General features: G+C 48.1%; 1 protein-coding gene across 2 annotated transcripts in view; it reads left to right on the top strand.

The window, feature by feature from the left end:
• Nucleotides 1-18635, top strand: part of FBXO21 (F-box protein 21) — a 230963-nt gene that overhangs the window by 131608 nt on the left and 80720 nt on the right. For both annotated transcript variants that reach the window (XM_086943268.1, XM_086943267.1), the window contains exons 8-9: nt 6475-6651; nt 12090-12222. In XM_086943268.1, the coding sequence (XP_086799394.1) occupies nt 6475-6651; nt 12090-12222 (310 nt within the window). The remainder of the gene's footprint in view (nt 1-6474; nt 6652-12089; nt 12223-18635) is intronic.

Genomic DNA, 18635 nt, shown 5'->3' with positions numbered 1-18635 from the left:
CGGCGACACCACCCACGCAGCACAGCCGGTGCCGCAAGCGGCGTGTCAAGCTCCACACCCGCCGGCCCCTGGGCTGAACACGACGCTGGAGGAGATCAGCGCCTTCCTCATGGCCATGAGGTCGCGCTTCCCTCCGTCGGGTATTGTCAAGGTGCCTTCGGGTTCTGCAGACTCTGCTTCGGCCCTGGCGCCGTCGGTTGCTTCTGCCCCGGCGCCGTTGGAGACTTCGGTCCCGACGCTGCAGGGCTCCTCAGGATCCAGGCCTAGATCCATGTCGAGGCTGGTCGACCTTACGACCCCTCCGCCGGTGTCATCACCAAGGGTGTCGCCCCCGGTGCCGTCCTCGGGCGGCGGCGTCCCCAATCCCCACCCCGGTCCGGATCCGGCGTCGGACCAGCGTCGCCCGGCTCCATCTTCGACGCTGATAGGTCAGCCCTTCACCGACGATCCTGCTCCATCATTTCTTCCTGACTTTCAGGAATTGGAGGACGAGGGGGATTGGGAGGGGTCTGAGGACCCTCTGGCACTGCAGTGCCAGTTGAGTCAGGAGTGGATGGACGAACTTGAGAAGCCAGTGGTCCGGATACTTCGCCCGTCACTGGTTTTGTCTCCCCTCCTTCCTTGGCTACGGAGGAGGGGGCTGCATACAGCTTGGTGTTGACTCGGGCAGCCAAGGCCTTGGCTCTTGAGCTCCCAGTCGCGGCCGTGAGGACTAACCTCCTCACTGATGTACTCAAACCGCAGGCAAGCTCCTCGGAGCCTCACCTGCCGTTCAACGAGGCTCTCACTGACATTCTGTTGGGCACCTGGTCCAAGCCCTCCTCAGGCCTCCCTGTGGTTCGGAACGTGGCCCGACGCCACCGCCGGCGACCCCAGTTTCCTGTCCGTTCACCCCACCCCTGAGAGCCTGGTGATCCAGGACTTAACTTCCCAGACCGCATTCCCGACCACCCCTCCGGATCGGGAATCCAAAAGGTACGACCAGTTCGGTATGAAGCTGTTCTCCTCACTAAGTTTGGGGTGCGGTCGGTCAACACCGCCTGCCTTTTGGGCCGTTACTCTCACTCTTTGTGGGATACGGTTGCGGAAGTGCTGCCGCAGTGCCCGGCAGAGGTCTAGGCAAAGCTAACCCAGGCCCTCGCGGAGGGAAGGGAGGCAGTACCATATTCCATTCGGTGTGGGCTGGATACCACGGACTCGCTAGGCAGGACGATTGCAACGGCGGTGGCGGTTTGCCGCCACGCCTGGCTGAGGTCTGCCAACTTTTCGGGCGATGTCCAAGCATCCCTTATTGACATGCCCTTTGATGGCAGTCGCCTTTTTGGCGACAAAGAGGACCGAGCGCTGGAACGTTTTAAGGACTCCAGGGCTACGGCCAAGTCCTTGGGCCTCAGCCAACGCCAGCAGACTTCCGCCTTTCGTCACTTTCGTGGCCAAAGAAGGGGCGCCCCCTCAAGTCCAGCTAGCCACAGGCCGCAGAACCCACCTCAACGTGGTTGCGGACGTGGTAACCGTTGTGGCGGTGCTGGGGGGCAAAGGCAAGGCCAGTCCACACCCGCCCCCCCAGCATCTGCCTCAAAATCCTTCGAGTTTTCAGGCCCATTCGACGCCAGTGGGGGGCAGGGTTCACCATCACCTCCTCCGCTGGCGCTCCATCACATCGGACAGGTGGGTGCTGCAAATCGTCCGAAGGGGCTACTCCCTCCCCTTCGAGGCGACCCCTCCAGCCATGCCACTGCAGTATCACCGCATGCCGGGGGATCACTTCCAACTACTGCAGGAGGAAGTTACGGCCCTCTTGGCCAAGGGGGCCGTCGAGCGCGCTCCTGTGCCAGAAGTAGGGCGTGGTTGCTATTCCTACTACTTTCTGGTACCCTAGCAGGGCAAAGGGGGCCTACGCCCTATCTTGGATCTAAGGAGCGTCAACAGCTTCCTCCGGAAGGAGAAGTTCAAGATGCTGACTTTGGCTCAGGTCCTAGCTGCCGTGGACCCAGAAGACTGAATGGTAGCGTTGGACTTGCAGGACGCATATTTCCACATCCCCATCCTGCAGGCCCACCGGCGTTACCTGCGGTTCACGGTAGGCCATGAGCACTTTCAGTTTACCGTGCTCCCCTTCAGCCTTACCAGCGCCCCACGGGTGTTCACGAAATTGATGGCGGTGGTCGCAGCTCATCTGCGCAGATTAGGAGTTTCAGTCATCTGTGCAGATTAGGGGTTTCCGTCTTCCCCTATCTCGACGACTGGTTGTTGAAGGCGGGCTCGCCCCAAGCAGTCATCTCCCACCTCCAGACTACGGCCGATCCCCTGCACTCGCTGGGGTTCTCCATCTCCATCAACACCTGTGCCCCTCGCAGAAGCTCCTTTTCATCGGAGCGGTTCTGGACTCAGCGCAGTTTCGGGTTTTTCCCCCGAACAGCGGGTTTAGAATATTCAGGCTCTGATTCCGGTCTTTCAGTCTTTATCCCGAGTCTCGGTCAGGTTCACGCTGCGGCTCCTGGGGCTGTTGGCCTTCTGCATCCTTCTGGTGCATCACGCTCGGTGGCGGATGCGGGCTCTGCAGTGGGACCTGAAGTTTCAGTGGGCACAGCATCAGGGCAGCCTGTCCGATTGCGTCCGGATCTTGGAGGGCACTGCGAAACAGTTGCAGTGGTGGCTCACGAACAGCAATTGGGTCAGCGGCAGATCTCTCTCCCTTCCCCAACCGGAGCACGTAGTAGTGACAGATGCGTCCCTCCTGGGATGGGGAGTACACATGGGAGAGAGGGAGAGAAGAGGCCTCTGGTCTCCGGCGGAGTCCCTGCTCCACATCAACCTTCTGGAGCTGCGGGCGATCCGACTTGAACTGAAAACATTCCTTCCCTCTGTCCGGGGAAGTGTAGTGCAGGTGTTCATGGACAACACCACCGCCATGTGGTACTGCAACAAACAGGGCGGGGTGGGGTCGTGGACCCTTTGTCAAGAGGCTCTGCGCCTCTGAACATGGCTGGAACACCTGGGCGTCACCCTAGTCGTTCAACACCTGGCAGGTTCCTTGAACGACAGGGCGGACAAACTCAGCCGCCGGTGCATGATGGATCACGAATGGCGTCTGAACTAGGACGTGGCGCAAGGTCTCTTTCAGCAGTGGGGAGAGCCTTGGTTAGATCTATTCGCCACCAAAGAGAATGCGCAATGTCATCTGTTCTGCGCATTGGAATTTCCAAGGCGGCACTCGCTCGGCGACTCTTTTCGTCGCGAGTGGTGCCTATACCACTTCTGCCCAGAGTGCTAAAAAAGATAAGGCAAGACCGGGCCCAATTCATCCTTGTGACTCCGGGCTGGGCACAAAGATACTGGTATCCCGAGCTATTCAGCATGTCAGTCGATCCTCCAATTCATCTGCCTCTTCAGGAGGACCTTTTGTCGCAGCAGCAGGGGATGGTCCTCCACCCGAACCTGTCTAGCCTCCACCTCCATGCGTGGAGATTGAGCGGCGGCAGTTGAGGCCATTTGACTTGCCTCCTGAAGTCTGTGATGTGATTCTGGCAGCCAGGCGTCCCTCCACAAAAACAGTATATGCCTGCAGGTGGAACAGATTGGTGGCGTGGTGCACAGCAAAGGCTGTGGATCCTCTCTCTGCACCCCTTTCAGAGGTTCTCCTCTTCCTTCATTCTCTTGCCCAGCAGGGCTCTCCTCTGGGCACTCTCAAGGGCTACCTCTCTGCCATTTCTGCCTTCTTGAGGCTTCCTGATCAGCCCTCTCTTTTCAAGTCCCCTGTTGTAAATAGATTCTTGAAGGGCATCACGCACATGTTTCCTCCTGTTCCTTTCTTGATGCCTCAGTGGGACTTGAACCTTGTTCTAACCTATCTGATGTGCGCTCCTTTCAAGCGACTTCACAATTTCCCTCTTCGTCTTCTGACTCAAGACTGCATTCCTGGTTGCCATCACATCTGCTAGGAGAGTGAGTGAGCTCCAGGCTCTATCTTCTAAGCCTCCTTTCCTTTCTGTCCATCCGGACAAGCTTGTTTTAAGAATGCGTCCTTCTTTCCTGCCCTAGGTGGTTACGGCCTTACACATTGGGCAGTCCATCACCTTGCCCACCTTCTTTCCGCCTCCGCATCCCTCGAAAGAGGAAGAGAGGCTCCACCGTCTGGACCCAAAACCTGCGCTCTCCTTCTACTTTGATCGCACACGTCAGTTCCGGGTGCATGACCAGCTCTTTGTTGGTTACATGGGCGCGAAGAAGGGACGGGCGGTGCACAAACGGACCATCTCTCGGTGGGTCGTGTTGTGCATCAAGGTCTGTTACTCCTTGGCTAAAAAGGAGCCCCCTGTTGGGGTGAGGGCCCATTTCACTCGGGCCACGGCGGCTACTACTGCCCTGGGTCGGGGAGTCCCCTTGCAGGACATCTGTCAGGTAGATACGTGGGCCTCACTGCACACGTTTGCTAGACACTACTGCCTGGACAGCCAAGTCCGGAGAGATGGCTTTTTCTGCCGTTCCGTTCTCCAGGACTTTGTGGTGTGACCTTGGTCCGCAGACCCACCACCGGGGTTGGTATTGCTGAGGTATCTATTCTAAGGTAAGGAATCTAACACTAACCTGTTTCTTTCAGATGCACAAGTTATATTCCTTCGGTAACGATATATCTGTAAGAAACAGTAGTTAGTGTTAGATTCCTTACCGCCCCACCCATCCTCCCCGTTCTGCGGACCGATATCTAGGGTTAAGGTATTTCCCTTTGAGGGCCCTAGTTTTATGGCACCAGTGTCGGTCTCTGGCATGGCTCTGCGTTCCTGGCGCGGAAAGCTATGTACAAAAACTGACGTCAGCGCACGAGGGCGGCGTCTAAGTACTCCAACGTCATCCCGGCGACCAAGACGCCGACGACGGACGCGGAGCAGCAGACGACGCCTACCGACGCACAGGGGTACTGCTACGCAAAACTTTCCGGATCCAGTCTGACGCCTGGGAATATTCTAAGGGAAGGAATCTAACACTAACTACTGTTTCTTACAGATATATCGACTTGTGCTTTACTGTCACTATTTGCCTCTCTTTTAAAAACCTGGTTGCATCCGCCTACAGTGTTATCACTTTCTGTCGTGTATGGCTTTGAATTGGGTAGTAGCGCAGTACCTCTCTTTGCGGCCTTGCCACCAGGTTCTCGGCCAGCGATGTGAAAACCTCTCAATGAAGCCATTGTTATCGTCAAATGCTTTACACAGACTGGGGTTGCGCTTTGACTCCACATATGCTAAACCTCAATTACGCACTTCGGAGGCACATGTGGCACGCACAAGCAGTTTGCTGGGCCACTGAAAACTCTCTGGTAGAGCACTGTCTATCTTTGGGTTACCTATCCCCTATCCTGTTGCCAGTTATACAGTCCAGCCCAGGTACTCACCAATGACTACGCCACACACAGAGCTTAGTACAATACATTTTTATTCTTCTTCATGTAATAGTGAACTCAACATTCTAAACCTGCATTCACTTCACTATGCTCTAATGCTAACATTACAGTTCTGGGGAGTCCATCAGAAGCCACAAGGGTTTCATCATTGCAAACTCACACAACACTACGGTTTCCCTTCCTGTCTTTCTCACTGTAATGTTAGGTGGATTTTTAGAGCACTGCTTGTCACCCATGAGGGTATCCAGCGCTGTTCTTTTCCCTCTGCGTCATTCCATTTGACTTTCCATCAATGTTTATTTTCCATTTTTTCCTGCGTGTGAATTTTTCATTTGTTTTTACAACCAGTTCTTATCCATCGATCTTCTGCATCTGTTTTACTATACAAAGCTTTGCTAAAGCTAATAGGCCTGGCTGTAATGAGATAGCACATAAATACAAGCATGCTTAATTGCGGTTTCCTTTTTTTAGCACATTTAAGACAGTTACTGGCTTTGCTGATGCTTGTTTTTATTGTATGTAAGGCAATATGCTAATTCAGTGATGTAGGTTGATGTCCTTTGCATGTCTCCATCACAACATTCCCGGCCATTCTGGAGAATTTGTAGAGGTAATCTTACCTCAGGAATATGGTAGGTATTGAGAGTTGTAATAGTGGGATCCACTGTTTTATGCTGCTCTCTCCAAAGCCCCAATGCTTATGTTTCTGACTGTGGCCGCCAGAATGAATGCTAGAGGTTTTACTCTCAAGTCTGGGATAAGATGTGATGTGCTTTACATTGAAGTCACCATAGTGGCAAGCTGAAGTTTGTTAGTATGTCAATACATGGTGTTTGTGAATTTTCTCCTAAGATTGCTAAATGTAAAATCTGACCCTTCATAGAAAAGGGGCTGCAGTATTTTTGAACTGAGTTTCAAAAGAAGGATGCCCCGAGATCACATAGGGAATGATTCTGGGTTGTGTGCTGTCACAAAAAGAGAGATCTTCATGCTGATGTTGCATCCGAATATGCAATAATTTGTTATGTATTCAATTGAAGTAACTAACTTTAAAGTGTCTTCATCTTTTACAGAAGTTCTGATATCTTCGACTATGTCTATATTGATGCTTTTGGAAAAGGGAAACAGTTGACTGTTAAAGAGTGCGAGTACCTGATCAACCATCACGTCACTGAGGAGTTTTATGCAGCTGTCAGCACTCAGGAGGTGCTTCAGCGCATGGTTGGGAACCTCCTAAATATAGGCAAGAGGTATGTATGAAGCCAACTGTGCAGCGTAATGAATGACCGTATAGTCAGTGCAATATGTGTACATATCAATCAATGAGCATTTGTTTAGCGTGCTAATCACCCCGAGGGGTAACCATGGGGGGTAGCCAGGCGCTGCGTGAGATGATGCATAAAGAGAAAGTACATTTAACAGCAGACAAGAACCGCCAGAGTTACCTTTCTTTTTATTTCCTGGTGGTCTTCTAATGACATGACTATTCAAAGGCTTAGGTGAACCTGCTTCTTTTTTGCTCTTAAGCTCATTCAGTTAAAGGTAGTTTATCTTAGCTTTGAAGAAAGCGTTTTTGCAGTGCTTTTGATTGTTTTTTTAAAAGCACAAAGCATTTTCTTGTTAAGTGTACCTTTTCTGCTCATTTGATGCTATGTACTTGAAAACTTGGGCCATGTTCCACACAGGCTAAATCGATATAGGTACAATCTACAGTACGATGAGCTTATGCATTCCTCCTTAGACGTGATATCTGCACTGCTTTTCTTTCTTAGTCTGTTTTTTAATCTGAAACTGACTTTTAAGTTTGTTTCTCTTTGAGTACAATTTGCAGCTAGCTCAATATTTTGGAAGAACCTGGTCTGTTTTTAGTAACCAACAAACCAAGAAACTACCGGTCTAACAAACGAAAGAAAATGGAAGCACAGAGACTCTTAGATGTCTAGGCCAAAGAAAAAAAACAACAACATCTAGTGCAAAAGAATCCCACCAGCCCACATATTTGGCTACTCTTCGTCATCTGGGATTTGTGATAGGTTGCAGTATTCATGCAACCCACTTGTGATAGGTTGCAGTATTCATGCAACCCACCAAGTGGAGTATCAAAACTCAGCTACTTTTGTACCCCAGTGATCGGTACAGCCACTCGCTAGTCTTGATATGAGGTGCTGAAGGTTTGCAGTGCAAAAAGTGAAAATCATACAGTGAAATTGAGAACATTGGCTACTAGGATAATTTCTGAAACTTTAATAAACATTATCCCAGTGTCAATCTTAAAAGCAGTGCGCTGTCAGTTTGAAAGAATAACTGTCAATTGCGATGGAAAAAGAGGTCTACATGTTTCAGCCGCAAGGCTTACGACCGGACCAAAATAACGCTACGGCAAAGATTTTTAGTGCAAAAAAAGAATGAAATGGTTGGTGCGATATACAGCCTATCAGTATCCTGTAGCTCCCCTCAGGTAAGCTTGCCATACAGGAACATTTGAATTCATTCCTACAAAAATGATAAAAAGGGTGTGTTACAATTATCAACAGGATCGAATCTCATCCCATCTTACTTGACCCACGCCATCCAAGAACCTTATTGCCCACATTCTCTCTCATTTGCGTGCATTGGCAATCTTGTCCAGCCAACTACTTTTATGTGACATCCAATGTCTCAAAAAGAAAATTAGATAGAATAATAAACGTACGTACCCAGCTTTGTGTGGGAGTACTCCTCACCTCTCCTGGCAACTGCTCAGGGAATGAGGACCCGCTATAGAAATAGGTAAACATAACAGATCACACTAGGAGTGAATTTCTCTATGGATCAGTTCCTAACTAAACCTTATTTCATCTAAAAACTCACTAAACAAAAACTTATCACAGGAAGCCCCTTACCAAGGTGTATCTATGGAACTTCTAATGACAGGTGCTCTTAATGATGTAGCATTCGTCCTCCGTATGTACAGGCCAGCTTGAGCAAAAAACATATGTTGCCATGCAAACCTGGCGAGTAAGTCAACACTACTAGACAAATAATCTTATGGGCCCTGAAAAAGGGCTCTGTCAAAAATAAGATATCCAAAATACCATCTCACCTCTAGTTTCAATAAACATGGATATCTAACAAACAAAGTCATTACTCACCTATGGCTCGATATACAGTTATTGATGAATAAACTTAGCATGTAAGCAATGTGGCTCACCTTAATCTTAAAACAGACTCTCAATACACCGGTTGCCACGTGTCATTATTTATAATGCCTATGCTCGATTTAAGTGAAAACATAGGCAAAAGGCAGTTAACCTCGAGGCAAATGTTGAATCGCGGCTGAAAGCTAAGCAGAGCCTACTGCCTGCAGAATATAATAGAAGAGGCAAACGATATAGCTCAGACTACTCTATATCAAGTTCTGACCAGGGCTCAAGTGATTCAGACACATCAAACACCGGTGCACCTTATAACGGAGGCAGAGGCCAACCCAATAGATTTAATCGCAGGTGAGTCACACAAGCACAGATCAAGGGCCTTGATGGCTGCCAGGCCCGTGGGGCTACCCACAGTTTCCCCAATTTCCATCATACCCACAATATTTTGACAATCAGCCTTTTTTAGGGCAGGGTCGAGGACGCAATCGAGGCAGGAGGAGAGCCCAAGCCCAGGTACATTGGGGTACGGAACAAACATTCCCCAACACACGGAGCAGGAGGGGTCAACAGCAAACGCCAGGACCAAGCACGGACAGGACGACCTAGTAGTTAAACTAGGCTCTCATCTTAACAGAGGATGAGCACTTGGTATTAAACAAAGGGCTGGTTTTGTCCCTACGAATTTACCAATTTAGATGCAAACTTGAAAAATTATTTCGGAAGATTCGTTTACACTCCTTCTTCAAATCCCAAGTGGGAGAGGCTGATCTAGGATCATCAGGAATGTGGACTACTAACACCGGTTTGAAGGTGGCTTCTACTTTTACACCTCTGGCACATCAAGTTTCCACACAGGTTCAGGTTTTTGAAAAAGCAGTGACGCATGATGTGACCGCTTTATGTGAATCTAAACCCGCCACTTTCCAAAATCTTTCAGCTGGAGAGAAATTTGCCATGACACTCGGCCAATGACAATTCCATCATGATAAAACCGGCGGATAAAGGGGGAGCAATGGTGATCTTAGACACTGACACCTATTGCACGGAATGTCTGAGACAACTGGGGGATAACAAATCATACCGAACTTTAGTAATAGATCCAACACCTAGATTGACAACTGAGATTAAATATCTTGTAGAAGAAGCCAAAGTAGAAGGGTGGATTACTGCACAAAAGCACAGTTTTTGGTCACCAGTCACCCCACTACGCCATACTTCTATGTTTTACCAAAGTTTCACAAAGCCCAGAGACCACTACCTGGCCGGCCTATTATCTCGGGCATTGGTTCTTTGCTAGAACCATTGTCAACTTTTATGGACCACTTTCTGAGACCTCTGGTTAAAGAAATGCCAAGCTATCTGCAGGACACTAAAGATGTCCTGAGATTATTGCCGGACATTGATTTTGATTCCGAGACTGACTATTTGGTCAGTTTCGATGTGGAATCACTTTATACCTGGATTCCACAGGAAGAAACTTTGGAGGTAATAAGAGGCCTTCTAGAGACCAAAGACCTCAATAGTATTACACCTGTACACTTCATAATGGAGACACCATATTTTTACAAATATCTGGAACATATATGGGCAGCATTTGTGCGCCGAGTCTGGCCAACCTCTACGTCCATGTGTTTGAACAATAACAGGTATTGACAGACAGTAACCCCTTTTACCATCGGGTTTTGGTGTGGAGAAGATGTATAGACGACATTTTTGTCGTCTGGCGAGGTCCTCCTAACACTATCATGGAGTTTCTGTCCTGGCTAAACACCCAAAATAGTTTCCTGAAGTTGAATATAGCAAAATGGAACTTCCCTTCTTGGACATTTCGATCTATCTAGTACAAGGGAAGTTGGGGAGTAAACTCTACAGGAAACCCATGGCCAGGAATTTGCTTCTGACTTTCAACAGTCCTCATCCCAGGGACCTGCGAGAAAATTTGCCAGTAGGCCAATTCCTGCGGATACGCAGGAATTGTTCAGAAAAGAAAGACTTTGAAGTACAAGCTGGGGCACTATCGCTTCAATTAAAAAATCGTAACTATCCGTCACACCTAGTGCGACAAGCCAAGAAAACGGCCGCAAATAATAACCGTGAGGCATTGCTTGAACCGTCAGTGAAGAAACCGCGACTGGACAGACTGACCTTCTAGAACACCTTCAGTGTACTATCAAATAAAGTACAAAGGTCGGTTCGCAAACATTGGAAAATTCTTAACGTGGCAACTGATACCATCCCTCTCCCTCTCTTCTTGTTTAAGAAGGGTACGAGTCTAAGAGATACTCCAGTCCATACTAGACCAAGCACTCAAGCACTTGTTCCAGCTAATACACTCTGGGGGCTGCCTTCCGTCCAGGGCCACTATGCTGGCGCCTGTTGCGCTGCCTGTCCGCAGACTGAAACCACAAAATCGGTTGGTAAATGCACTGGCAGGCCGTGGGTTCTGAAAAAAACACACAAATTGTAACTCTGACAAGGTCATCTGCATGATCACGTGTCCGTGCTCACTGAGATATATAGGCATGACGACACACAAGATCAAACCGAGGATCAGTGAACACAAGAGCACGATACGGTGCAGGAAACAGTCAACAGGCCTTACGAATCATTTTCTAACCATGAACCACAAAGCTGAAGATATGAAGTGGATTGTCTTGGAGCAACCTTTTGTTCCATCGCACGTTAGTGATATCATCAAGTTTCTGTTTATCAAGGAACAAAAATGGATATTCAAACTTAAACTAGATAGTTTGGGGCTGAATGATGCTATTCCATGGGTCACTCTATAAACTGCATACAACGTAGGACAACCAGCATGTTTGTTTATACTTGCCATGATTGTGTGCCCCCCCCTTTTTTTTTTTTTGGGCCTAAGGACAGCTTAGTTGTTCGCACTATACTGAGGTTGAGACCTCTCTAACAATACAGTGCAGCACATTATACACGCACTACCTGGGTCTTACACACTTCACATTTGGCAGTACTGTGAGGTCTGTTTATCAACTCCCCCCATCTAGCTTAACAGCGGCTGCAATATATATTGCCATTTGCGCTGTAAAGTTTATCTGAAATTGCAGATGCCTCGTGAAGGTTCTGGGCGGGTGTGTGGACACTGAGGCCAAAGGATGCTAAAAGATAAAGTTGGAATAAAAGTTAGTTATGAAACTTTTACTGAGGCCCAGATAATCCCTCAATACCCAAAGTGGGATCCAGTTTGCTGATAAAGGTAACACATTGATAGGTGCAGCTTTCTAATGTAAGTCTATCTTATCAAAGGAAATAAATTGGTTTATTCAGAATAGGCAGTCATTCTGAGATTCCTGTTCTGCGAATATCCCCCTGCCTATAGATGGCATGATGTATTTACAGATTGTGAATATAGGGAAGATAACCATACTGGAAACCAGTCTGAACACCATAGTAAATCCATCTTATTTTTGTAGTTATCACAGCCCTTTTTCAGTATGCTGTTTGCAGGTCCTCAAATATTATGAAGTTGTCAAACTCCTAACATGTGTTGGAACTGCATGTTCTTTTGTCTTCTCTGCCAACAGGGAGAGCAGTGACCAGTCTTATCAGCTTCTAAGGGACTCTCTCGATCTGTACCTCGCCATGTTCCCTGACAACGTGCAGTACCTCATGCTTCAGGCCAGGCTGTACTTCCACCTGGGAATCTGGCCCGAGAAGGTACAATGTTTTTTATGATTACATTTTCTGCATAGAGTACTCTTACAATGTGCCAATTTGTGCATGATGCAAATGGACACCTTTTAATCACAGGATGGAGTGTAAAAAGACTACTGAATTGCATGATTAGTACATACACTATTTTTATTTTCACTGACCACCATTTCCCATTAATATACCTCAACCCTTCCAATATATGTGTTACATCTGGGAGCTGAGTGTAAGTTTAATGTCCATAACCTTTCAGACCTGTATTTTCTAAGATAAGGTCATCCCTGTGTGTACCTTCTTTTTTGATAATTGGGTGTTTTGTCTTGATGTGTATTCAATCCTTGGCTTCTCATGCGAACAATGTTTAGTCATTCCAGAGAGTTGAAAGGACAGGAGAGCTAGACACCAAGCCCATTTAGTCTCTGGATCCCATCCATGGTGTTCTGGGTATGCAATCTGCTAATGCCTGATGTCCAAGTCTCTCTTATCTAGATTTACAACCTAGACTGAAAGTTGTTCCGTATCAGTGTCTTTTCATTCTGTATAATTACCTGATAATGGCCTTATTTGGAACTTGTGAACATTTTGGTCTATATTTGCAACTATGTAGAAAGTCGGCAATGTGATATGCCACCTAAATCCCAGAAAACTTTTTAAAATCATATTTGTTTTCGAGAAACGAAAAATAAAATATTAAAGCATTAAAACACACAAGTACATGTTGCATAAGAGATTGTGTTGCTGTCCCTTTAATTTCCTAGGCAGATAGCACCCACAATACCTTGCAACAGGTCCTGCCCTTAAGTTAAATTTTAGGCGCCGGCGACAAATGATGGACGGAATGCTGAATGAATCAAAAATTGGCCCCCAGTCAAGAGATATGGGTTAAATCTATTGTTCTTTTGCTCACTACGTCACCCGAGTTTGGACCCAGCCATATGCAAATCAGGCGTGACCCTGTTCCTCATGGGAACAGTCCAGCCTGAACTGCCAAGCCAGGTCCTCCCTGGAAGGAAACAAGCATCCTGGGATACTTTTTAGGCACCACCAGATGGCGTCATTTAAAAAGGAAATGTTGGTAATTGAATAGCCCATAATATAAAATCCCAGAATCAATGGTTCACTTCTGTCACTATTTATTCTAACTTTATTAGTTTCAAGCTAACACCTGGCACCTACCAGTTTTCTCTTTTCGTGCTTGTCCCTGACAAATTTCCTGTGGAAGAGAGAGATATATTACTTTATGTGGATGCATTAGTGATCGACTTAAGTGGCACTATAGAACCTCTTTATGCTAAGGTTCTTAGTAAACTACCTAAAATCCTCTCTGGTTCATTCATGTAGATTTCCATTCATAGAGCAATTTTGGTTTTGAGCATGTTGAAGGTCTTCCTTTTCCCAGAGTGGGCTACTTCAATCATTAACGTAATGCTCAACTAGACTGACAGCTTTGTATTTCCAGAGGCTTCTGAGACTACATGCACCCTTCATTGTAGTGGTAGCTGACACCAAACTCCACATGCGCCTCCTGCACTTTGTGCCTGACAAATCACTGAGAACAGGTGTGAGAACAGCAGTCAAAGCACGTCCTTATCCATCCGTCTGTGGTTTCCATCATGAGACAATGTTGGCACTCTGCTGACCATTTGTTGGGTTGCGTATCTGCAACTTGCTTTTAACACTTACTCATCAGAGTAGGAGACAATTACAATTTACAGATGTTATCCAAATGCACTCCTTTTATTAGATAATTGAGCCGCAGAACCTTCATTTTAGAATATTCCCCAGGTGCCATACTAGAGATAGAATGTGTTTTTTTTTGTGGCAATGATCCTGTGTGCTGCTCTATGGCATTGTGCAGCTGGACATTGTCTCTTTACCACCTCTGAAGTGACATAGTAGGGCCAAATTTAAGCGCCACTCCTGAACGCTGACATCAGTTCTTATCTTTTTGCCCACTCCAGTGTGGCTCCTGAGCTCTTCTTCCGAAGACTTGCAAACTTTCATAGTGTGTTAGGGAATCATATTCTCACTAAAAATAACAGAATTCAATCTTTGCTGCTACTGCATGAAGCAAATGTCTGTCCCGGATCCGCAAAAAGGTGTCATTAGTGCCAGGTCTTGGGACACAATTTAAGTTCTGTGATGAGTGCGCCCTCATGCAACTTTTAAAGATTCAAAACTGGGAGATGAAGCTGTATGTCACTGAACACAAGAAGTAGTCTTGGCATTCCCATAGGTCCTTCTCCAGTTCTAAGTTATGCGCCTGGACATGGTCCCAGTCACTGGGTCATTACTGCGTGCATTCCACACCCCTCAAAGTCTTCTGATACATCTAAGTCCAAACACAAGCATAAAAAGGCAATGCAGGACTATTCCTCACCCCACCTCGCCGAACCCTAGGAGAAGGTGCAAAGACGTGAACATGTGAGTTGCACTTTGTTAAGGTCTGTCACTGAGCCGTTTCCTTCACTGATCCGGATGCACCTATGTGGCCTGGACCATTGGCAACCCTGCAACATATCAAGGCCTTCAAAAAGGCCATATTGCAAATATTCAGTGGGATTGCGACTCAGTTAATGTGCCATTTGGCTCCAAGGAAGTGCAGAGGCCTGCATTCAGGGGCGAGGGGTTCCTGCCTGTGGTTCCTTCTCCAGCACAGTCTTATGCCTTATGATCCATTACAGAGTCTGTACTGACTCCTGACTACATACTTTCACACCGCTCCACAATCCAGACCAGTTCTTGCCACCCTGAGGCCCTTACTAAAAGATTTAGGGTCCCCCAGCAACAGAGGATGGTCCAGTGGCAACGCATGACAGACCCCAAGCAGACTTCAGTTTAAACTCAATTAATGTGACACTATAAAATTACAAAAGCACAACAGTATGTCATGCAGCCTTGCTCTAAACGTGTGTCTCTACTGTGTCGCATGTATCACTGGAGTCTCCATTATCTTTTTGGTTCTGACCATATGCCAGAGGAAGGTGCACCCCAAGATGATAATGATGGTAAGGGGGATGGCTTGCTCCGCTCTCATTACACTGATGCTGCTAGTGGGCATTACACCTCTCCTGAGACAGAGCTTGACTTGCCCCACGGGCTACCAACCGAGGGCAGTGCCTCATTCACAGTGGTTGTTTAAAGGACATGCAAAGTGTTGGAGGTACAGCTCCATTAAGACTGAAACAAATGTTTTATCAGAAGTTCTGTAGCCCAGACTAACAACTTCTAACCCCTTGGTTCTGTTTAATGATGCCCTCCCAGATACTCTGATGGCTAGCTACTTGTTCTTGTCCACCTGTGAACAGGCAGACAGCCACACGTCATATAAATATGCCTGGTGACCTGGATTTTCTCACCAAGTACCCCACTCCGAAGAGCCTTATTGTGCAGGCCTCGACCAGTAAAGCTAACACTTATTCATTTCTCATTACTCCTTTGGATTGGGAGTTTAAAAGGGATTGACGCCTTTCACAAGCCAATGTTTTCTTCAGCAAATCTGGCCTTATGGTCTATGAACGCAGACTCTCTTGAGATGATACATCATACCCTGCGGAGATTTACCACTCCTGAGGCGAGATAGCCAGGAGCTTGTTCAGATATTTTAACAATTTTATCAAAACTGCTTTTAAAAATTTAATTGTATTTTGCACTGTTGCACTCTGCCCCTGAGCACGCCCCCCCACCTCACCTGATTAGAACTCCCCGCGCTGCCGATCTAAGGGCTGCCGCGGGTCGGAGTTCTTGCCGCCATTCTCTGCCCGAGCACAGGCCACGCCCCTCTCCGCAAAAGCGAGCTGACTACAAGCCCACATTAGAGATTTACCACTCCTGAGGCGAGATAGCCGGGAGCTTGTTCAGATATTTTAACAATCTTATCAAAACTGCTTTTAAAAATTTAATTGTATTTTGCACTGTTGCACTCTGCCCCTGAGCAGGCCTCCCCACCTCACCTGATTAGAACTCCCCGCGCTGCCGATGTAAGGGCTGCCGCGGGTCGGAGTTCTTGCCGCCATTCTCCGCCCGAGCACAGGCCACGCCCACGGACGTAGGCCACGCCCCCTCCGCGAAACCACTTAAAAGCGAGCTGACTACAAGCCCGCTTTAGAGATTTACCACTCCTGAGGCGAGATAGCCGGGAGCTTGTTCATATATTTTAACAATTTTATCAAAACTGCTTTTAAAAATGTAATTGTATTTTGCACTGTTGCACTCTGCCCCTGAGCACGCCCCCCCACCTCACCTGATTAGAACTCCCCGCGCTGCCTATCTAAGGGCTGCCGCAGGTCGGAGTTCTTGCTGCCATTCTCCGCCCGAGCACAGGCCACGCCCACGGACGTAGGCCACGCCTCCTCCCCCCTCACTTAACAATATGCCCCCCTCAAACGCGCAGCGGACGCGCGCAGCTCGTGTGCCGCGCCTCGCCCATGCCTAGTGCCACCCTCCCTGGTCAAAAATGTAGCTATAAAAGAGAAGCTCTACTAAAATTAAAACCAGACCCATCGTCCTGCACCCAACCACTGGACATGAAGACCTGGATAGGATCTTGGAGCTGTAGACTCTGCAGACACAGCTTTGGCCCCAACAATCAAATAAGAAATCGGCCACCTATACAGGTAAGGAACCTACAGTGCGGACTGACTAACGTCAGGTCCATGGGAAAGCACGCCGCACATATCTTCGATCTAATAATAGAAAAAAAGCTAGATTGCCTTTTTATGACGGAAACGTGGTTGACACCCAATAGTAACCCCGATATAACTAACTCCCTCCCCCCAGGATACCTAATCTCCAGAGAGGACAGACCTATTCAGAGAGGTGGAGGTATTGCTATTGCCTACCGTGACACCCTGGACTGCCAAACTTTCAACATACCAGGCCTTAAAGGGGCAGAATATGTTGGCTTTGTGCTAAAAATACATGACTCCTTCACTTTCTCAGGGGCTTTGATTTACCGACCACCTGGTACACACACTGACTTCACGAACAGCATCGGTGAAGCCATAGGCAACCTAGCCCTCAAATTAGTCAATTTTACCATCCTGGGAGACACCAACATACATCTAGATGCTCACTCAGACCAGGCCACCATCTGCTTCACTGACACTATGAATGTACTTGGCCTAAAAATTCTTACCACCTCTGCCACACACAAGGCGGGTGTCAGGACTTCCGCCCCGGCTACTAGGCACACGAAGGTAGGAGCGAGTCTGTGGATATGGTTTACCAGCTTTATTGGTACGTTTTGGCTTTGAGTGATCTGGATGGCTCATGAAACAAGGTAAGTTTTACTGGTCAGTTACACAGTCACTGAGTACAGCTAAAGAATCAACAAAAAGAAGGAAGTCTCTAAGGAAACAAGGCGCTCTGTCCCAGGTATGGACTCGTGATCCCTTCTTCGGGTGTAGAAGACGTCGACCGGCCTCCAGAAATCCAGATGGGGTTAGGGAGCATAAAAAAGAAACAAAAGAAAACAGGCGTCAGGCCTCTGCCTTTCTGTCAGGTAATGGGGGGGGGATTAGTGCAAAAACACACACACAGGTCCCTAACGGTGTAGTGCCTAAGTGAGGGATTTCAAGTGTTAGTGACGCAGTGCTGTGCTCAGGCGGCCCTTCCACCACCCTTTGAACCAGCCCCCAGTCTCCCCCGTCACTTGCCTGTTGCCACGGTCCCAGGTGACCGTGGTATCGTGAGATCCCGCCTCCTCTGGTTCCTTCAGGGGGCCGGTCTCGCTCGCCTTATCTGGGGTTCTTGTGAGGTCTTCGGGTTGGTTCCTCGGGCTCTGGTTGTTCTCAGGGCTGTCCTCCGGGCTGTCCTCGCTCTCGCCGATGTCGCCTCCCTGTACTCTCCGCCTCCAAGTGCTCTCGTCGGTCTCTCCGGATCCGTCCGTCTCCCACTCCAGCTCAGCACCCTGGGTTGCTGTGGACGCCGTCTTTTGTGTCCGCAAAGCGGATACAGCGCCTTCCGTGGTTACGGCTGGAATGCCGACCTGACTTCCGGCCGGGACCAATCCCGCGGCCATCTTGGGTTGGGTCGGGGACGTGAATTCCTCACAGCGGGACATATACTTGACTGTATCTGTTCCAATATCGAAGGACTCAAGGTAGACACTCCACAAATATTAACCTGGACAGACCATAGCTATATCCCGTTCGAATTCCCAGTAATATTCCACTCTCGGACCAAAAAAGCTAATGTTTTCTCAGGGCCTGCCATGGTAGTACCCTGCTGGAAAGATCTGATTGGGCAATCAGACTTCCTAACAAGAGCAGAAAACTCCAGACCAACTACGTCAGGAGCTCCTGATAAAGATAGCCAGGCCATTAGGGAATGAATCAACACGCTCATAAAGGGCCAGGAGTCTATCCCTCCCTGTCTGAGGACCAGGAGAAAACAAAGACCCACTGCCCCGTGGTTCT

Source organism: Lissotriton vulgaris, chromosome 11, assembly GCF_964263255.1.
Source record: "Lissotriton vulgaris chromosome 11, aLisVul1.2, whole genome shotgun sequence".
NCBI lineage: Eukaryota > Metazoa > Chordata > Amphibia > Caudata > Salamandridae > Lissotriton > Lissotriton vulgaris.
The sequence above is the reverse complement of the archived record's forward strand: the minus strand, read 5'-3'. Positions and strand labels throughout refer to the sequence as shown.